The 18910-nt window shown below is 38.8% G+C and overlaps 1 protein-coding gene across 8 annotated transcripts in view; it reads right to left on the bottom strand.

Annotated features, from left to right (window-relative positions):
- Positions 1-18910, bottom strand: part of PRDM5 (PR/SET domain 5) — a 114609-nt gene that overhangs the window by 71257 nt on the left and 24442 nt on the right. For 5 of the 8 annotated variants that reach the window (XM_083835144.1, XM_083835140.1, XM_083835137.1 and 2 more), the window contains one exon: positions 7420-7542. In XM_083835144.1, coding sequence (XP_083691270.1) covers positions 7420-7542 — 123 coding nt within the window. Of the gene's footprint in view, positions 1-7419; positions 7543-18618; positions 18674-18910 lie in introns of all 8 variants that reach the window. The other 3 variants (XM_083835142.1, XM_083835143.1, XM_083835141.1) reach the window with 1 other exon arrangement.

The following is an 18910-nucleotide window of genomic DNA, read 5'->3' as shown; positions in this document are numbered from 1 at the left end:
TGGTGCACCTTTCAATTAGATCACACATGACATATCTAGCACCACAAGATGGTATAATCTGGGAGTGCAAAAATCAGAACTAAGGATTCTCATTACCTAGACCAAGTGCGTGAATCCCAACAACCAAGCTCTTCACAGTACTGTTGCATTCTCACCTCCGCACCTCCCCATTGTGCATCTGGGATGTATTTTAGGGCTATTCATGTCAAAAGGCGTCCTCCTGATTCTGTCCCATTTGTGTACTTTTGGTCAATAATAACAATAATGGAAGAAGTACTAATGACTTTCAATGCCTGAGTAATTTGGATTGCATTCATACTGAAAAGAAAAGAGTTTTAAAACCAACCCAGCGTAACATACAACTCAAGCTCGTTCCTCCTCCAAAGCTAATTTGTTCGGGTTTTCCAGCTATGCTAATTGTCTGGTATTCTTAGTGCTAATTAAAACAGATATACCTCCACTGTAGTATCTCCTCAGGCTGCAATGGGAGTTCTCCAGAAACCACAAACAAAGGAATTTAAATCTCTCCCTCCCCACCAGCAGCACCTGCATGAAGTGCATTTATCTACATACACAGACATGGTGAAAGTAGTAAAACATCTTTCAAATAATTTTAATGACCCTCACATTTACTAATACGTGTGCTTCGTAACAGAGGAGGCTGGCAAGGAACATGGGCCAACAAACACTGACAGCCCCATCCTACTGTTTCATCCAAAGCAGATCATGATCACTCATGAAAGCTGAAAATGCAGGAGGAGGAGGAGGAAGCAAATAGTCTTGTACTGCCTGAGTGAGAATGGAGCCTCTCCTTTCTCCGGGGCTTGATCAGCTGGCTCCAACCCAAACCTTCATTATCTTTACCAAGTTCCCCCATGTGCCCACAACCACTGCTCTTAAAGCATCATTAGCTGGCTTCTCTCCACACCTAATTTCCTGGCAGCAAGGAAGCTCTTCAGCCTACCTGTTCTGCCAGTTCTCCTTTGGTAGCTCTCCAAACAACCATGCTCCCTTTTCCTTGATCATTGCCTGCAGCTCCAAGGTTTCCCGCTTGCCAGAGTACTAGACAAGGTCTGTGAGGGTAGAAACTCCACGCCAGGAAATGTGTGGAGGTGATTCCTTAGGGAGGGTGGCAGGGGAAGGCAAAGTCACAAGCCCGGACATAGGAAAGTTCAAAAACAGCATGCCATGCCAGGAAAGACACAATCAGAACAACATCTGCACAAGTAGGGACACCTAGAGAGGCTTGGCCAGCACCATAGCTTCTCAAGATCTCCAACAGACAGGAGAATCCACAACCTCTCTAGGCAAACTGTGCCAGTAAGAAAGAAAAAAAAAAAAAACAACGTGTTTCCTGAAGGTTGGAGGAAACCTTATGTGTTTCAGTTTCTGCCCACTGCCTTTGTCCTGTCATGGGGCAACACTGAAGAGTCTGGCTCCATCTTCCTCGCACCCTCCCTTCAGGTATTTGCACACATAGATGAGATCCCCCTGAGCCTCCAGTCCCTTCATCACCTTTGTAGCCCTTCACTGGACTCTCTCCAGGAGCAAGGTGTCTCTCAGAGCAACAGGCCCAGAACTGGACGCGACTCCAGATGTAGCCTCACCAGCGCTGAGTATATGGAAAGGATCATCTCACTTCAGCAACAGTACCTGAACAGCGATAGTGTGTACTCAAGACCAGATAAACGCCTATCACTCTGGAATCAAAACGTTGTTGTTGTTGGAAAAAGAAAAAATTCAAGAATCAAGCAGACTTTTGAATTCTCCCCACTGAGCATACGGGAAGCCAACAACTACGTTCATTTTACTTCTTACATTGCATAACAAATTAATCATTCCTCTGTAATACTCAAAGTGAATTTCAGGCGCTCACAAAACAGTTTGTCCTTGCTTTCCTTGCATCTTCTCTCCCTCTTGCCTTTGGATAGTCTGGTTTTACTACATTTATTATAGCGCTGTCTCTCACATACTAATAGTCCTCTGTCACACTTGTGAAATATGATTTTAAACCACTCTACCACTTCACAGTAAATATCCTTCTTCGCATTAGTTTTGCTAATCATTATTCTAGCTCACGGTTTTCTGAGCTACAGCAGACCATCTCAGTGCCTGCTTGCTAATGAAATAATATTTGAATTTAAAGCTCTAGCTGGCTGCGATTCTGTTTATAAAACAGTTTTCACGTTAACAACAACAGGACCTTTTTTGCATAGTAATCTCCAGCAGGGAGTGTTTAATAAAATTACAACTGACAAACAGATAAGTGCATACATTCTGGATAGAAGAATATTGAAAATATAATACTCTACCACTCTAAAAAATGAAAAAACAAAACTGCAGAATTTTTGACAGGAACCATTTCCCTTTGATTATGATAATTACAATGCATTTTTACTCCATATAACAAGTCATGTTTATAAGTAAATAGATAAGAATAGCCCAGGGCAAAATAGATTAGAATTCTTATAGTTTCTGTTAATGCAAAAGTTGTAATCCTAAAGCTACTTTAAACATAACAGAGGATTAACTCATTCAATTACTACTTGAAATAAGTTAGAGAACCCTGCAGCAATTCAACTGCAAAATGCTGAGAAAAACAAATGGTACATATGCTGCTAACCTCCAACCTCTCCGTTCTTTTCCAGCAGTCACACATTGGCACTACTTACACAACAGTTGTTAAAAATACTTGCTGTGTGTTCCAAGTCAAAGAACACACAGACATCACAGCTCCACCCTTGAGCTGTGACAGAACTCAGAGACCAGCATGCACCCCACAATACCACCAAAAGCTCTTACCAGAACTATGGTTTTAGTAAGAAAGCATTGCATTACAGGAAAGAAAAAAAAAGGAAAAAAAAATTCAAATAATTCCCAGGCCCTCTATGTTGTCTTCTCACCACAGGAAGCATTTTGTGCAGGGTCTAAATGTGATCATTGTATACAATTAACCTATAATGAGCTAATCATATTTTCCAGTCAACCCCAGGATGTGGTTTACTGAGGCACATGCATCCACTTCATTTTCCTTTAAACTAAATACCAAGCACTAGGCAGCAAACAGTGAGCTGATCACTTCATTTTTGACATGAGATTACAATGGTTATCACCACTGGAGTGAAACAATCAGATTAGAAAGCGTTCTCACAGTCAACCAAAAATCTCCTGTTGGAGTATTTGGAAACTGGGAAGAAAAATAGTGAGAAACAGAAATAGTGGAAATTAGCAACAGTGAGAAAAAAATTAAGGAATCATTTGGCTTCCATTCACCTTTTTTTTCCTAGTTCATACAAAGTCTCTTAGAAAATTTTAAAAGGGAAACTGTGAAGCACACGACCTTTATTTTCCACGTTTTACAGGCTAGTATCATAAACATTGGTCATATATTTTTAATCATTGTTAACTTGCAAGATTCAGTAGTAAAACTTTACCTTAAAGAGTAAGCAGAAAAACAGAGAGAGAGAAATCAAATGCTTATTTAAAAATTCCAGACAAGCTCATAAGAAGTCTTCGCAAAATAAAAGTATCTAGAAAAATTTTGTGTTTCGTAAGGGTAATTATAATGTGCTTGTTAGAACACAGTCTCTAGCCATCTCTAAGTATTCTATTTACTCTTCTGAGTTAGTTTTCTAAAACTATGCAGACATATTCTACTTAATTATATAATGCAAGATCATTCAGTTGGTTTAAGATTAGGATTTTTTTTGACATAATGATCTGTATTTTGAATTCTTTTCATCTTTTAATTATCTTAGGTATTTGTTCAGCAATGCAACTTATGTTTTTTTGCAGCCACAAAATTACAATGAAGCTAAAGCAACTTTATACGTGTAACTTACAACTTTTTCCTTTTTGTAAAACATAATTTCATCATCCTTGTGGCAAGCAGGCAACTCACAATTCAAATTAAAGGATACTATTACTGGAAATACTCCAGTAACATTTTGCCCACTGATTTCATAAAGCAAAATATTACTGAAACAAGTAGCCTTAAATCTGCCTATCATAAAGACAAGGAATGTGGAAGCAAAATTCTGAAGGATTTGTGGGCTTTTTTTTTTTTTTTGCCTGAAGGAATAGCAGAGCTTTGGGATTTTCACCTCCATCTACTAAAGTGAAACCAAACCCTGAAAAGAAATATGTGCGTTTTTAGCTTTATTCAATACAAGTAATACCTATTCATGTTATGTGTAATTAAATACATATGTGTACATACACACACAATTTCAAGGTCACCCACAGAGAATGCACAAGTTATATTGTCAGCTGATTATCGATGGTACTTTAAAAATAATGAGATAATTTAGTAAATTTTTGTTTGCGTTCATAAATTTGCCTCCGTGATGCTTTTCATCACTGCGTACATACTGATATTTATTCTTTTTCCCCCTCTCAACTTTTCCATATGTTTTCCTGTGGAAGTTTTTATAGGACTTTAATACTTCTGGCTCATTTTTTCTTTTTAAGTCATCTTGTGTAACTCCAGTATGATCCTTTAAAAAGACATGCAAAAAGCACCAAACACATACTAAATGAGATATAGCATTATGCAATCCAACATAATAGTCTGTTTTTACTTCTTTATTTAAAGAATCATTTTCACTAGCAAAAACCCACTGGTATGCATTGGATGTGACATTCTATTAAGACTTCTGTTCAGAAATTCAGGTCATTTTACTGAGTGTTTTATTTAAAAAGTAATAACAAACATTACTTGTTCACACTGCTCCCTCTTGTGAACCTTACTTTGCATTTGCCAACATTGACTGTAACTTGTTATCACACTGCCTGTTCACTCATGATAACATATATTTGACTAATGCCTAAGACTGACGACCATGGATGGGGAGGACCTTGCAAATTTAGTTCTATAAGCAGGACGACAAATCATTTGAAAGATCTTCATCTGTCAAGCTTTGATATAACAAAGACAAAGGCTGAAGGAAAAATATACCAAAATAGTTGCACAGGCAATGGTCATACTAAGTTAACCATTGACTTGTCACAGACGTCATGGAAAAGCACAATGAAACAGTCATTTGGTCAAGGCTGACAAGTTTTTGCTGCACGGATGAATAGTGAACACTCTTTTCTGTGTTACTCTAAATTAAACTGTAGCCTGGATGTAAAGATCTGAAGAGATCACAAAAAGATGACAGAATAGAGGCCAACAGGATAAGCTGATGATAAAGCTGTCCACACTGACCTAAGACAGGAACAGCAACAAGGTCCAAAGAAACAACACCAGCAGCAAGATTGCAGTCACGTTCATCCATCAATATTTGATGGAACACCAGAGACTGGTGAAGATTTTTATTTGGAGAGAAACTGGTTGGTCTGGAAGACAGAAGTAGATCTCTGGTTTCTACGGAGATCATTCTTGAATTTTCATTTGCACGAGATCACCTGGAATAAAGCAGCAGATGTACACCATAGACTGGCATTCAGTAAAACTAGAGCTTTGGAAAGTAGGAGGCCAAATCAAGTGAAGGCAGACAGATAACCAGTCAGATGTGCCAACACAATGCCACTGCTAATAAGTAGCATTCAACTACTGTGATAAAGGAACAAATGCTAGGCAGAACAGATGTAGTACAACAGTAGAATGGAAGTCACAGAAAGGCACACAACTGGGACATGAAGAGGGAGGCCAAAATGAGGTATACAAGGGTATTTGGAAGCAGTGGACAGTGCTTGCTTAAAATCCTAATAAGCAAACAGCTCCTCTGGCGAATATGAGATTTAAGGAGCCAACAAGTCATCAACAAAGAAATTGAAATTACCAGTGTTGACAGCCATCAGTGTGCACCTTCCCCAGAACTACACGCTGGATCTTCACTAACTTTTTTTTTCACGTAAATATTTCTCTTCTCAGCAAAGAGAAGTAAGCATTGTTTAAACGCTGTTTCTCAGAGAGAAACATCTTAAAATATTTTTGTTTGACCTCAAAATAAACTGTTTTTTAATTCTTTTTTTTTCAAGGATCTGAAGGAAAGTCCAAGGAAAAAAGTCATTTCAATATGAAAAAGCAGAGTAATAATTTTAAGAAATGCTGACTAGCATTTATCCTTTTACTATCTTCTGAATGTTTCCCCTTCATAACATTAATAAATAAATAAATGCAGATTTGGATTACATTAACAAATAACTTGCGTTAACCTGAAACAGCTTTTTTTGGCAAATGCGTATTTTGAGAAAAAAATAACACAGCTATGTAATTCTTGCATATATGCGACTAGAAATTATTTTACTGAGCTGTTGAAAAAATATGCAGGTAGTTCATTTTTTTCATAATCTCTAAAAGGACAATATCTATAACTAGAAAAATACGTCTGTCTTTGCTACCGTTCTGCAAAGTCACAGAATGCTTCCAAAAATGAGAGATTAAACAAACTAAGACTCCTCAGGTTGAGAAAAGAGCTGTCAAATAAGAAGGAACGGATATAATAGGGTTCTATAAAATCAAGAATGACATAGAATACTGAACAAAGTGACTATTCACTGTCACACAAGGACTAAGGGGAATCAAGTGAAATTAAGAAGTTGCTAAAAAAAACAGAAGCATGTTTCACATAATATGTAATTAAAACAGTGGAACTTATTACCACAGAATGCTGCAAATGACAAATATAAAAATGTAGAAATGAGTTGGATAAATTCAGATCTGCAGCCAAGATTAGAAAAAGAAAAATCTTTTTTTATTAACTTATCCTCAAGCACTGTATGATCATCCTACCAGATAATTAGATCCTTCAATTCTCTGTTTTCTACAGGAATAATTTAAGCACCATGCTTGCTTTCAAACTTGTCACACTGTTCTATTAAATTTTAAACTAACTACAAAGTAAAATCATGACTCTACTTTCCTAAATCCATACCTGAGTTCAGCATGAAACACAACTAGTCCTCTAAACCACTAATCTCGATTCAGTCAAGTATATACCTACATAGTTAATATTTTAAAATCCTACCATGACAAAAAACTGTATTCAGGCAAAAGCTTAATTTGACTAAGGCTCTAGTGAGAAATTTAAACTTCTGTTAGCGTAGTGAATGAAAAACTGGAAGTCATTTTTTCTTCTAAATGTAAACTGTTTTACTACAAACCAGGAGAAAGAAATAGTTTGTGTAAGTTACTCAGTGCAAGTCCATCTCAGTAAATTAATACAGATCTTTCAAAGAATACCAGGTCCTAACTAATGACAGCCTTTTCAATCTTTCAATCTTGTATTTATGGTACCATATTTAAGCATGACTGCTCACTTCTAAAAAAAAAAAAAAGTAGGAAAATGAAAGCAGCATGGCTACTATGTTTCTCAGATCTTACAATTTTATTGCAAGAGACAAAGATTAAATAGGAGATCAAATTTACAAATTAGTCACAGGAAGAAAATGGTAGGAATCCACCAAATCTACCTGGATGGCTGCCAGATTCTTTTGTTCTTGTGACGGAGCCTCGTGGACAAAACGCAGCCAGTTAGAATGGCGTGGATTGCTTGCATCCAGGATATAAAGGACTTCACCTTTACCGCCACGAACCTGAAACATTCAAAAAAAATCAACACAAAATTAAAACTTACCATCTAGCATATCTACTGAACATATACTAACATGTAAAACATTAATGTGTGCTGGTGTCAGCAAGATGATCTTGCATTCGACAGGTACTCACAGCTGTGCTGCACATTCATATTTTTCTATGTAAGTGCATTCATCCACCTCAAAATATGTAAGCAACTCAAATCCAGCAACTGGGGTCAGTTTCCTTTGTTGAGTTCCCAGTCTCTTTTCTTAGCCTTTCCTCTACTAAACAAACCTCTCTGCTTTATGACTGACTCCTGGGTCTCACTCATCTGACAGTATGATCACTTTGCTCATGTTCTTTCCTCCCACTTTGTTTTGTTAAGTCCACCTCTGCTTACTATCTTGCCAGAAACTGACAATCTGAGAGGTCCTCTCCCATTCAAATCCTATCATCCCTTCTCCAGATTTCCTTTCAGAGTTCTTCTCCTTTACATGTTTTAATGCCAGCATTTTACTCCTCCAGTATATCTAATTCTTCTCATACTTCCCCGTCTTTTGTCATTCAGCCTGTCACCGATCACTTTCCTACAAATTAAGGTTATAGACTTAGCTGCCTCCAAGTCCTGGACAAGCTTGAGAAGTGGGCTCACAAGAACCTAATGAGGTTCAATAAGCCTAAGTGCAAGGTGCTGCACATGGGTCGGGGCAACACCAGACATGAGCACAGACTGGGAGAAAAACTCATTGAGAGCAGCCCTGCGGAGAAGGACTTGTGGATTCTGGTGGACAACAAGCTCAGCATGAGCCAGCAGTGCACGTTTGCAGCCCAGAAGGCCAACTGCATCCTGGGCTTCATCAACAGAGGCATGGCCAGCAGGTCAAGGGAGGGAATTATCCCTCCTCTGCCCAACTTGGAGCACTGCATTTAGGTCTGGGCCCCCAGCACGAGAACGATGTGGATCTGTTAGAGCTCGTCCAGAGGAGGGCCACTAAGATGACCAGAGGGCTGGAGCACCTCTGCTGTGAAGAAAGGCTGACAGAGCTGGGGCTGTTCAGCCTGGAGAAGAGAAGGCTCTGGGAGACCTCATTGCAGCCTTTCAGTACTTAAAGGGGGCTTATATAAAAAGATGGAGAACAACTTTTTACACAGGCCAATAGTGATAGGACAATGGGGAACTTTGAACTAAAAGGGGAGATCTAGATTAGATGTTATGAAGAAATTCTTCACTTAGAGGGTGATGAGGCACTGGAACAAGTTGCCGAGAGAAGCTGTGGATGCCCCATCCGGGGAAGTGTTCAAGGCCAAGCTGGATGGGACTTGGGCAACCTGGTCTAGTGGGTGGCAGGGGACTTGGGACTAGATGACCTTTAAGGTCCCTTCCAACCCAAGCCATTCTATGACTCTACGATCTTCTAGACTGCCTTGTCCTTTGCTCATTATGTTCTTTCTCTAGCAGATCCTATCCACCTTTTTCTGCCAAATCCTAAATCCAACTCTTTATACCTAGTCTCATGTCTCCAGAGAAATCTCAATCTTAACTGCAAACAATTACAAACAGTATGTCTAAATCTGAACGCAACTTTTGTTTGTTTGCAGCTTCCCTTTTCTGTAAAATTACCAATTGTTCAAGCAACTTACAAGCCCAAACTTGAATTATCAATTCTGTCTCCATTCCTATCCCACTGTTCCATCACTAAATGTTCTTTATCCTTGTTTATCACCAAACGCAACTTTTCTTCTTCCAAATTCCAAATCCAGCAAATATGGTTTCACTATTGTTAACTTCGCTTTTAACATATCTGTCCCACACCAATCCTAAACGTCCCAGAAACTTATAAAGCACGTTTTGAAAACTATATTCCTTGTTTCCCTTTCAAGTCTTGGAAGTTTGAGAGGTTTTTTTGGTGTTTCTCCCACACCCCCAGCACTTTCTGAGAACTATCTTCAGAACAAGGATCAATATAATTGCATTGATCTATCCCGTATATCTTGTTTTACAGCTCACTTGTGTCCTTCATATATACCTATCCAAAGGACATATAAATACGTAGCCTCAGTGAACAGTTGGTCAGTTTTAAATTATGCTTAGCTGAAACTGTGTCAGAATAGGAGATGATTTCAGTAACAACAAATTAACATACTACATAGGTGAAGGGCTGTAAATTGTTTAGCCTGGGAAACAAACATGCTCAGGTTTTGCTCACTAAGTGAAGAAGACACTTTAAAGAACGGCCCTGCAGAACTGAAGGCAGATGTGTGACAGCTTTAACTAACAAGTCATCCCATTGTTTCCACTCCAGAACTTCAGTAGTAGTAGAACCCACCTCCCCAAATAATATTTACTGATAGTTTTAACACCAGATCAAGCAAATTTTCCCTGCTAGCCACCGTTTTAAAGAAAGAATTGCACATATATGTCATCTTAACAGAGGCTTTTGGGTATCATTATAGATCCATAGAATTTTTATGACTGTGACAAAATTCCAGCTTCTGTTGACAACATGAAAATAATAGTTAAAATTAGGTTACTATTTCTAAGTCATTCTTTGCCCTTAAAACAAAAAGAAATACTGCTGAAACAACATAGCTGCCACTTTGCCAGTGGCTTGCTGGTTTTGTTTTAAATAGCATGCCATTTAAATCTTATATCAAAGATAGAGAGCCATGAAAAAAGGTCATAGAGTCACACAAATTCCATATGACTTATTTATATAAGGAACATATTTTCATCTGTCAACAAGAAGTGTCCAGAGTAGGTATTTTCTAAGAGCTGGGGATTTCAGCTATGCAAGATCAAAATTAGATTGTTGTCATGGCTTTGTATTTAAATTGCCCACATTCTTGCTGTATTTATTTCTAATGGATGCAGTATCATATTCCTTCAGTATGACTGATTAAATTAACTAAACTTTAAAGATACCATTAGAAACAAAAACTGTATTCCATTACCATGGGAGCTGGTGACAGCATGTTGTTCTCAGATTAAAACAAACAAAAAAAAAAACTGCTGTAGTTCTCCAAACAAGTAAGTCTTCGAAATGTATTACTATTCTTCCAAAGACACTTATCTTAAGAGGGACGTATCATGAAAAGGTGCCAATATTTTGAACTTTAAAAGTTGTTTTACTTTCAAACACACAGATTAACCAGAGTAAAAAGTGTCAAACCTACATATTTAAATGCACCTGCAAATAATATTATATAACACTAAGCACTGGAACACTTTGCACAGAGAGGCAGTGGAGTCTCCATCCTTGGAAAGAGATACTCCAGAGCCACCTAGACATGGTCCTGGACAACCAGAGCTACGTAGCCCTTCCTGAGCAAGGGGGTTGGACCAGATAAACTCCAGAGGTGTCTTCCAGCCTCAGCCATTCTGTGATTCTTTGACAACTCCGTTGAGAAATAATACCTGCTCATTGCTGGAACTGTTGTTTCCACCAGGAACTTGAGCAGAATGACTGTAAATCATAAATGCAAATCCCAACTTCATGCAAAAAGACATGTTAGTGATGCATTTACCTCCTGAACAGCTCTCCTTCCCACCAAAGCCTTACAGAAGTGCTGCATTGATTACGCTGCAATAATCACCCAGTTCTAAATAACCACAGAGCAGAACCTCACATTAAAGAATCACAGAATCATCTAGGTTGGAAGAGACCTCCAAGATCACCGAGTCCAACCTCTGACCTGACACTAACAAGTCCTCCACTAAACCATATCACTAAGTTCAACATCTAAATGTCTTTTAAAGACCTCCAGGGATGGAGACTCAACCACTTCCCTGGGCAGCCCATTCCAATGCCTAAAACAACCCTTTCGGTAAAGAAGTTCTTCCTAACGTCATTCCTAACATCTAAACCTGGCGCAACTTTAGCCCATTCCCCCTCGTCCTGTCACCAGGCACGTGGGAGAACAGACCAACCCCCACCTCGCTACAGCCTCCTTTAAGGTACCTGGAGAGAGCGATAAGGTCGCCCCTGAGCCTCCTCTTCTCCAGGCTGAACAACCCCAGCTCCCTCAGCCGCTCCTCGTAAGACTTGTTCTCCAGGCCCCTTACCAGCTTCGTCGCCCTTCTCTGGACTCGCTCGAGCACCTCCATGTCTTTCTTGTAGCGAGGGGCCCAAAACTGAATGAACACAGTACTCGAGGTGCGGCCTCACCAGAGCCGAGTACAGGGGGACAACCACTTCCCTAGCCCTGCTGGCCACACGGTTTCTGATACAAGCCAGGATGCTGTTGGCCTTCCTGGCCACCTGAGCACACTGCTGGCTCATATTCAGCCAACTAGCAACCAGTACTCCCAGGTCCTTCTCTGCCAGGCACATTGTCTGAGTGAAAATAGTTTACAATGAAGATTAGCATCTGTGAGCAATTAAAGTCAAGTTAATGGCTTCGTGATTTAGCTAAACCTACCCAAAAACTGGGTTAGAGAGGCCCACCATGCAAATCCTATAAAGGTTTCCATCATATCTTGACTTGGATTAGAAGCGGAATCAAGATCCTATTATAAAAAACATACATTACCTCCCTTTTCATCCATTTTTCTTCTTCATTTGTTTGATCCTTAAATTATGTAACGATAATTTATACTCACTTCAGTGATACACAATCATCTCAGTTGTGCTTTCTTATTCTCTGTCAATTTGCGAAGAAATATCAAACACAAAGCAAAGACTTAACACATAAGGAAACTATTGGTATAAGAATACAATAAATTCCTTGAAAACTTGCTACACTTCCTGTTGCTTTTTTCCACCTCATAAAGAAATAATGCTGCATTAAATACACAGATGTGAGGAAGAAGACAAGAAAAACAGTCAAAATACCGTACTTAACGTGGACTAGAAGTTTACCATTCTTTTTTCACTGGTTGGGTGAATGGGTGAGTTTCCTAGATGTGTCTTTGAGTACCATGGCAAGGAATTTCAAACTTTATCAATATCCTCTTTTTAAAAAAAATAAAAAATAAAAACAACAAACAAGAGCTAGTCTGTTTGCTTTGCAAATATATTCCTCAAACTGAAAAGAGTACCTAAATACCACCCAAGTTGAACTATTAACGAACTGAAATGAAGTTTGGAATATGTCCCAAAGGATGCTCTCTCCAGTAACAGCCTGCTCAGTCATACTTCTGCCTTGTGTTGTGATTAGCAAACAAGAAAATCAGCTTAATTAGAAGATACATCAACAAATACAATCAAACATGCTTTCACATGGCTCTACCTGTAAATCTGTTTAGACCTCCAAGAAAACAGGATCAAAGATGGCTGTCACTAAGATAGATGTTGTACTATAAGCCAACGTGATTCTACTAGCCACAGCAACAAGTAATTTTCCCTCCTACATCCCCAATCGGTGACACTGGAAAACATGAGAAACATATTGTGTAGCTTCAGTATCTTCCCCCAGCCCTGGCAGTTGCGCTAGCTACAACAGCAAGAGAAGAAAAACGGAAGACAGTGTCAACCTGCTTACATGCTCCTCAAGAAACTTAAAGATATTACTACTAATTTAGCTCTTTACCCTACAGAACTAGGACTCAGCAAGTAGCTTTCTGGAGCATGACAAGCAAACTCCCATATTGAATAAGCTAAGGTTTCTTAACCTTCTTTATCTCACAGAACCCTCTTTTACAAGGATTCACACACATAGCCTTACCACTTACTCCACATGAGATCTGGAAAGGTAAACAGGATTCATTCTGCCACAAAAATTCCAGTCTGCTCCCCGGGAACTCCTTTCCAGTCACTGAACCACTCCAAGAATCTTCAGGACAACCTGCCTACCACAACTATTGATGGCAGAAAATTGTTGGAAAATGGAGGATATCTTTCCGAGGGAGGAAGTAGAAAAATGCTTTTGTATACCACAAACTGAAGTAGAAAATACTTTAAGGAAGCTTTTCTTAAAGTACCTGCAAGCAATTTACTGCATTTTCCCCATACATCTGAATATTTTTAGTCTTTCATAAATAGTTATAAAACATTTAAAATAGAAGCAAAACATTTTTACAGGACTGAGGCTCCCTGAAAATTCAGTGAAATAGGATCAATCCTACAATACTAGTGAACATATTTGTTTTTAAAAATTGTGACATTTGAACCTGCCACCTGTCTACATGACTAATTCCATGTTTTAATGTTATTTTCCCAGTTTCTATACAGATAGCTTTAACTCAAATTTTCAATTAATAAAAAATACCCAGTTAGCTTGAGATGCATTCCTCAGGATCCTCAAGCTACAGTGGTCAATCCAGAAATGATTTTAAAACTATTTTAATGAGGCCTGAACTCAAGCCCAGAAGTTTTTTTAATTGGTTTTCTAAGACTACCAAACTACAAATGCTCTTAAGTCTCGTGAGACCACCCCTGAATAATACAGGATTCAGTCATCTTCATAGATCAACAAAGACGTACAAGGATTATACGATGTGCCTATTGTCAACAAGAGAAATCAGTGAAAGAGCTAGGAATAGACCTCAAAAACCTAGTCACCAATAGATGATATCACACTTTGTTGTTGTTGTTTTTGTATTTAAACAGGACATGGGACCTTATCCCTACTTCCTCTAAATTAAGGGGCATATCCACAGAAGTTGAGGTTTCCCGCTGTAGTTCAGAAGACCTTCCTGGCCTAGCACCTATCTGGTTCTGAGGCACTTCTGGCCACCATGACCAAGATGTTCCTGTAGCTTCTGTAACCAATGGAGGTAAGTTGGAGTTTCTATTTATTTACTTAGGGAGTGATGTCACCAGACACACAGTGTCATGATTTTGGCTGAGACACAGTTAATTTTCTTTGTAGAGGCTCACACAATGCTGTGTTTTGGATTTTTTTTATGAAAATAGTGGTGATAACACACCAACGTTTTCAGTTGTTGCAGAACAGTGCTTACACAGAGCCAAGGACTTTTCAGCTTCTCATGCTGCCCTGCCAGCAAGGAGGTTGAGGGTGCACAGGGAGCTGAGAGGGAACAGAGCTAGGACAAATGGCCCAGGCTGACCAAAGGGATGTCCCATGCCATACGACACCATGCTCAGCAATAAAAGCTGGGGGAAACAAGGAGGAAGGAGGGGACGTTGGGAGTAATGGCATTTGTCTTCCCAAGAAACCGGTACTCATGATGAGCCCTGTTTTCCTGTCAGTGGCTGAACACCTCTCTGCTGATGGGAAAGGGTGAATGAATTCTTGGTTTTGCTTTGCTTACGTACATGGCTTCTGCTTTACCTAGTGAACTGTCTTTATCTCAACCCGTGAGTTCTTGCACTTTTACCTTTCCAATTCTCTCCTTCAGCCCACCTAGGGAGAGTGAGTGAGCAGCTGGGTGGCATTCAGCTGCCTGCCAGAGCCAAACCACAACACATAGTCACCTTTAATTTCCCAGGCCAAATAATTAAGTGGCAATTCACTTCATATTTAAGCATAGATGGATTTTGGCATGAATCTAGAATGAGGTTCAAATTCATGCGTGGTAATCCGTGGCAAGACATCTTTCCATTTTACTACAACACCCTTAATATTTGGTCACCCACTACCTAAAACATATATACATATACAAAGCACACACTAAAAATTATCTTCTTGAGAATTAACACACAAGGTGTCACTGAACTAAGTCAAATATTCCTGGGCTACATCAAGCATGACTGCTAGCCAGTCAAGGGAAATCATTGTCCCGCTCTGCTTTGTGCTGGTGCGGCCACACCACAGTATAAAAAGGGCACAAAACTATTAGAGAACGACCAAAGGAGGGCTACAAAGACTGTGAAGGGTCTGGAGATCTGAAGATGTGTGAGGAGTGGCTGAGGTCGCTTGGTTTGTTCAGCCCAGAGCAGAGCAGGCTGAGGGGAGGCCTCATGGCAGCCTGCAGCTCCCTCACGAAGGGAACAGAGGGGCAGGCGCTGAGCTCTGCTCTCTGGGGACAGTGACAGGACCCAAGGGAATGGCATGGAGCTGGGACAGGGAAGGGTCAGGCTGGGTGTTAGGGAAAGGTTCTGCACCCAGAGGGTGGTCAGGCACTGGGACAGGCTCCCCAGGGATGTGGTCACAGCACCGAGCCTGCCAGAGTTCAAGAAGCGTTTGGACAATGCTCTCGGACATAATTTGATTTTGGAGTGGTCCTGTCCAGACCCAGGAGTTGGACTCAGTGATCCTCTTTGTGGGTCCCTTCCAACTCGAGTTATTCAATGATTATATAAAATATCTTCACAGGAAGATGAAATACCTGACATTCACTGCTACTGCATAGGGGGGTTTTACCTCAATATCAACCAGGACATCACTAAATATGCCACAATAACAAATTTCATATTATTATACAAGCATTAGGAAAAAAGAGCCCCTAATCATTTGATAAGTTACCAGATGGAATCCTACAGATTTCTAAATAACACCTCAGATGCTTGCAATGCCCATCCACATGATGCACTCCATCTTTTTATGCTGCAATTATCTCCAAATTTTTGAAAAACATTCAAGGTGCCATGTATACTACTAAAAAATGTTCACAACTGCAAATGCAAACATTTTACCATGCACACCTGGCAAGAGAAGAAGAAAAAAGTCACTGAAAATAAGCAGATGGTCATCTTTGCTGCAGGCAGTAAACACACTGCCTGCTTTCTATAAACCATTTTCTAAACATTTATAAATTTAAAAATCTATGTTCGTTCAAACAACCATGTAAAGAAAAGTTCTCTTTTCTACATTCTATTTTTTTTATTAACATGAAAACATGATTTTTATTGTTAATGATAAACATCTAGATGCAATACTCCTGAGTTTCAGACCCCTCCCCAACACAGAGTCTGTTGAATGAGCAACTGTAAACCTTTGATTTCTTCAGAACTATGCGATTTGCAGGCAAACTGGTAGCACAGTGCTATATTTAATTTAAAACACAAACCCTAATGTTCTCAGAACTGTATTAACAAAATCACTGGACCCAATAAATTCTTTTCGGTTCCATGTTTTCCCAAAGACCAAATGAAAACATAACAGAATCACAGAATCATTTAGGTTAGAAAAGACCTCTAAGATCATCAGGTCCAATCATTAACCCATCACTGCCAAGTCTACCACTAAATCATGTCCCTAAACACATGCACATTTCTGTCTCAATGTGACGTCTTAAAGATGCCAACTCACAATGTTGGTCTTACAGAAATAGGAAGAGCTTCTTCAAAATAGACCACATTACAGGCCACTAGTCTATGCAACTAGAAATTCATGTGGAGAGCTTCCCTGCAGAAAACTGTTCCACAAAGTTGAAGCTAAGAACACAGGCATCACATACAGAGAAGAAAACACTAGTGTTCATTTTTACTTGACCTATTGAAAAGCTTCTATTATTTAGCCTTCTTTCTGAAGGTGACCTCCCTGAATATGCTTTTTTTTTTTTTTTTTGACTGCAGTCAGACTGTGAGCTCAGGCCTGACTGTGCCTTCATCCAATAGTCATCATATTAATTATTTTTAATATATTTGGTACAGCTGACTACACACAAATTTGGCTGGTTTCTATGACTGCCTCCCACAGTCTCTGGAATAACCATTTACTTGGACTGTTTTACTTTTTACTTTCTGCATTCCTGGTCTCAATTTTCAACTTAAGACTACTCTCAGCATGATTTAAATTATATTATAAAGCTCATGTTCAGATCAACTTCAGTAAACATGAACAACTTAGGTTCAAACATTCAGGAAGTCATAAAATTTGGTATGCAGGAATCTTTTCAAGGCTCTCAAAACTAGGTTACAATACGATATTATGAAAAGGTTTTAGAACAGCTCATAAAAATCTTATTTTCTGGTTTGCTGTCGAAGGGGTCATATTAGTGTCATCAATAAATACATGCATTTCCCTTTTATTTTCTGTCATATAGAAACAGATAAATCTCATTTAATCATCAGCAATGAGGAAATCTGGAAAATCATATGGCTTTCTAACCAACCTAAATTAAAGGCCTTCTAACAACTATAATCCACTCACCATCCCTTCTAAAAACCTTGTTCTAGCTCAAGTATTTTATTAATTTAAAGTATCTTGCAGAAACATCATGAAAAGGCAAGTAAGACAGGGCATATTAACATGTACTGTATTTGGCAAACATTCATAACAAAAGTACATGGTATTATTTTGTTTTCAGCTGAGAACAAACAAGATGAAAACAGCTGCTCTGAGTACATAACCAAAGGACTCAGGGGAAAGAACTATCTACACCATCTTTTTGGAAATAGGTATTTTGGGCACATCTCCAAATTAAAAAAGACAACAACAATAAAACAGACAAAAAATAGGGTGATTCTAGGGGAAAGGGAAAAATAAAGGCATAGGGATTCACAGACTTGAGTTAATACTCATCAAGGAGTATTTTTCCACTCTATCACTGGATAGAAATTGAGTTTGGGTTTCGCAAGATGGGCTTTTAGCATTTTCACACATTGTTCCACTGTGTAGAATGTATTTATAGCTCTAAGACCATATCAGTACCATGCTCTTCTTAGAAGAAGCTCAGCAATGTTAATGGTAAAGGGTTATTTTTTCCAAATAAATATTTATTTTGCAATAAATGTATGTATAGTGCTTTAATACAGATGACAAACCTATGTGTTTTTTGTACAGTGCCACACAACAGAAAAATACACCACAGAAATCTGAGAAACTTGAAAATGAGTCCCTTTTTCAGAGTAGAAGAGGACTAAATTTGCTTTCAATGGAAATTGCTTGGGTGAAAAAGAAAGACATGAATTCTATTCAAAGAACTAGAGCAGAAATCACAGATTACAAAGATGGAACAGAAGCACCGAAAAGCAGGTGCTTAGAACAAGTTTGAAATGTTATTTCAAGTATTTTTCAGTCAAAGTGTGAAGTCCTCAGCTGGTAAACCCAGACAGAATTTTGCTACAGGCAAACACAGCTATGACACAAGTGTTAAGGACCTCATTACAAGATTTAGTATGTTTTAGAAGCGCCCCGAAACCCCCTGTACTTTCATCTACCCATAGCACCAGGTTTTTATTTTGCTAAAGATCTCGTAACTACACATTGAATTACAAATGTTAGTAAAATACAAAAATTTCACTTACCTTACCATTGCCAAATACTAGCACAGGCACCACAGCAGCGAATGCTTTGTGTGACCTGACATGTTGGCAAACATAAACCAGAATCTCAGTAATTTACAATCCCATATGCAAATTACTTTCATCATTTTTAATTCTCACAATTTTCAACAGTTTTCCATAGTGCTGTTACATTTTTGTTTCATATTTCATTGATTAGAAATTATCATTTGTTATTTCTTTATCCTTTCAAAGAAGTAATTTCCCTATCAATATCCCTACACAAAAAGTGTACTCTAATATCATCAGTAAGTGC

The sequence above is a fragment of the Anser anser genome, assembly GCF_964211835.1.
Source record: "Anser anser genome assembly, chromosome: 4".
Classification (NCBI taxonomy): Eukaryota; Metazoa; Chordata; class Aves; order Anseriformes; family Anatidae; genus Anser; species Anser anser.
The sequence above is the reverse complement of the archived record's forward strand: the minus strand, read 5'-3'. Positions and strand labels throughout refer to the sequence as shown.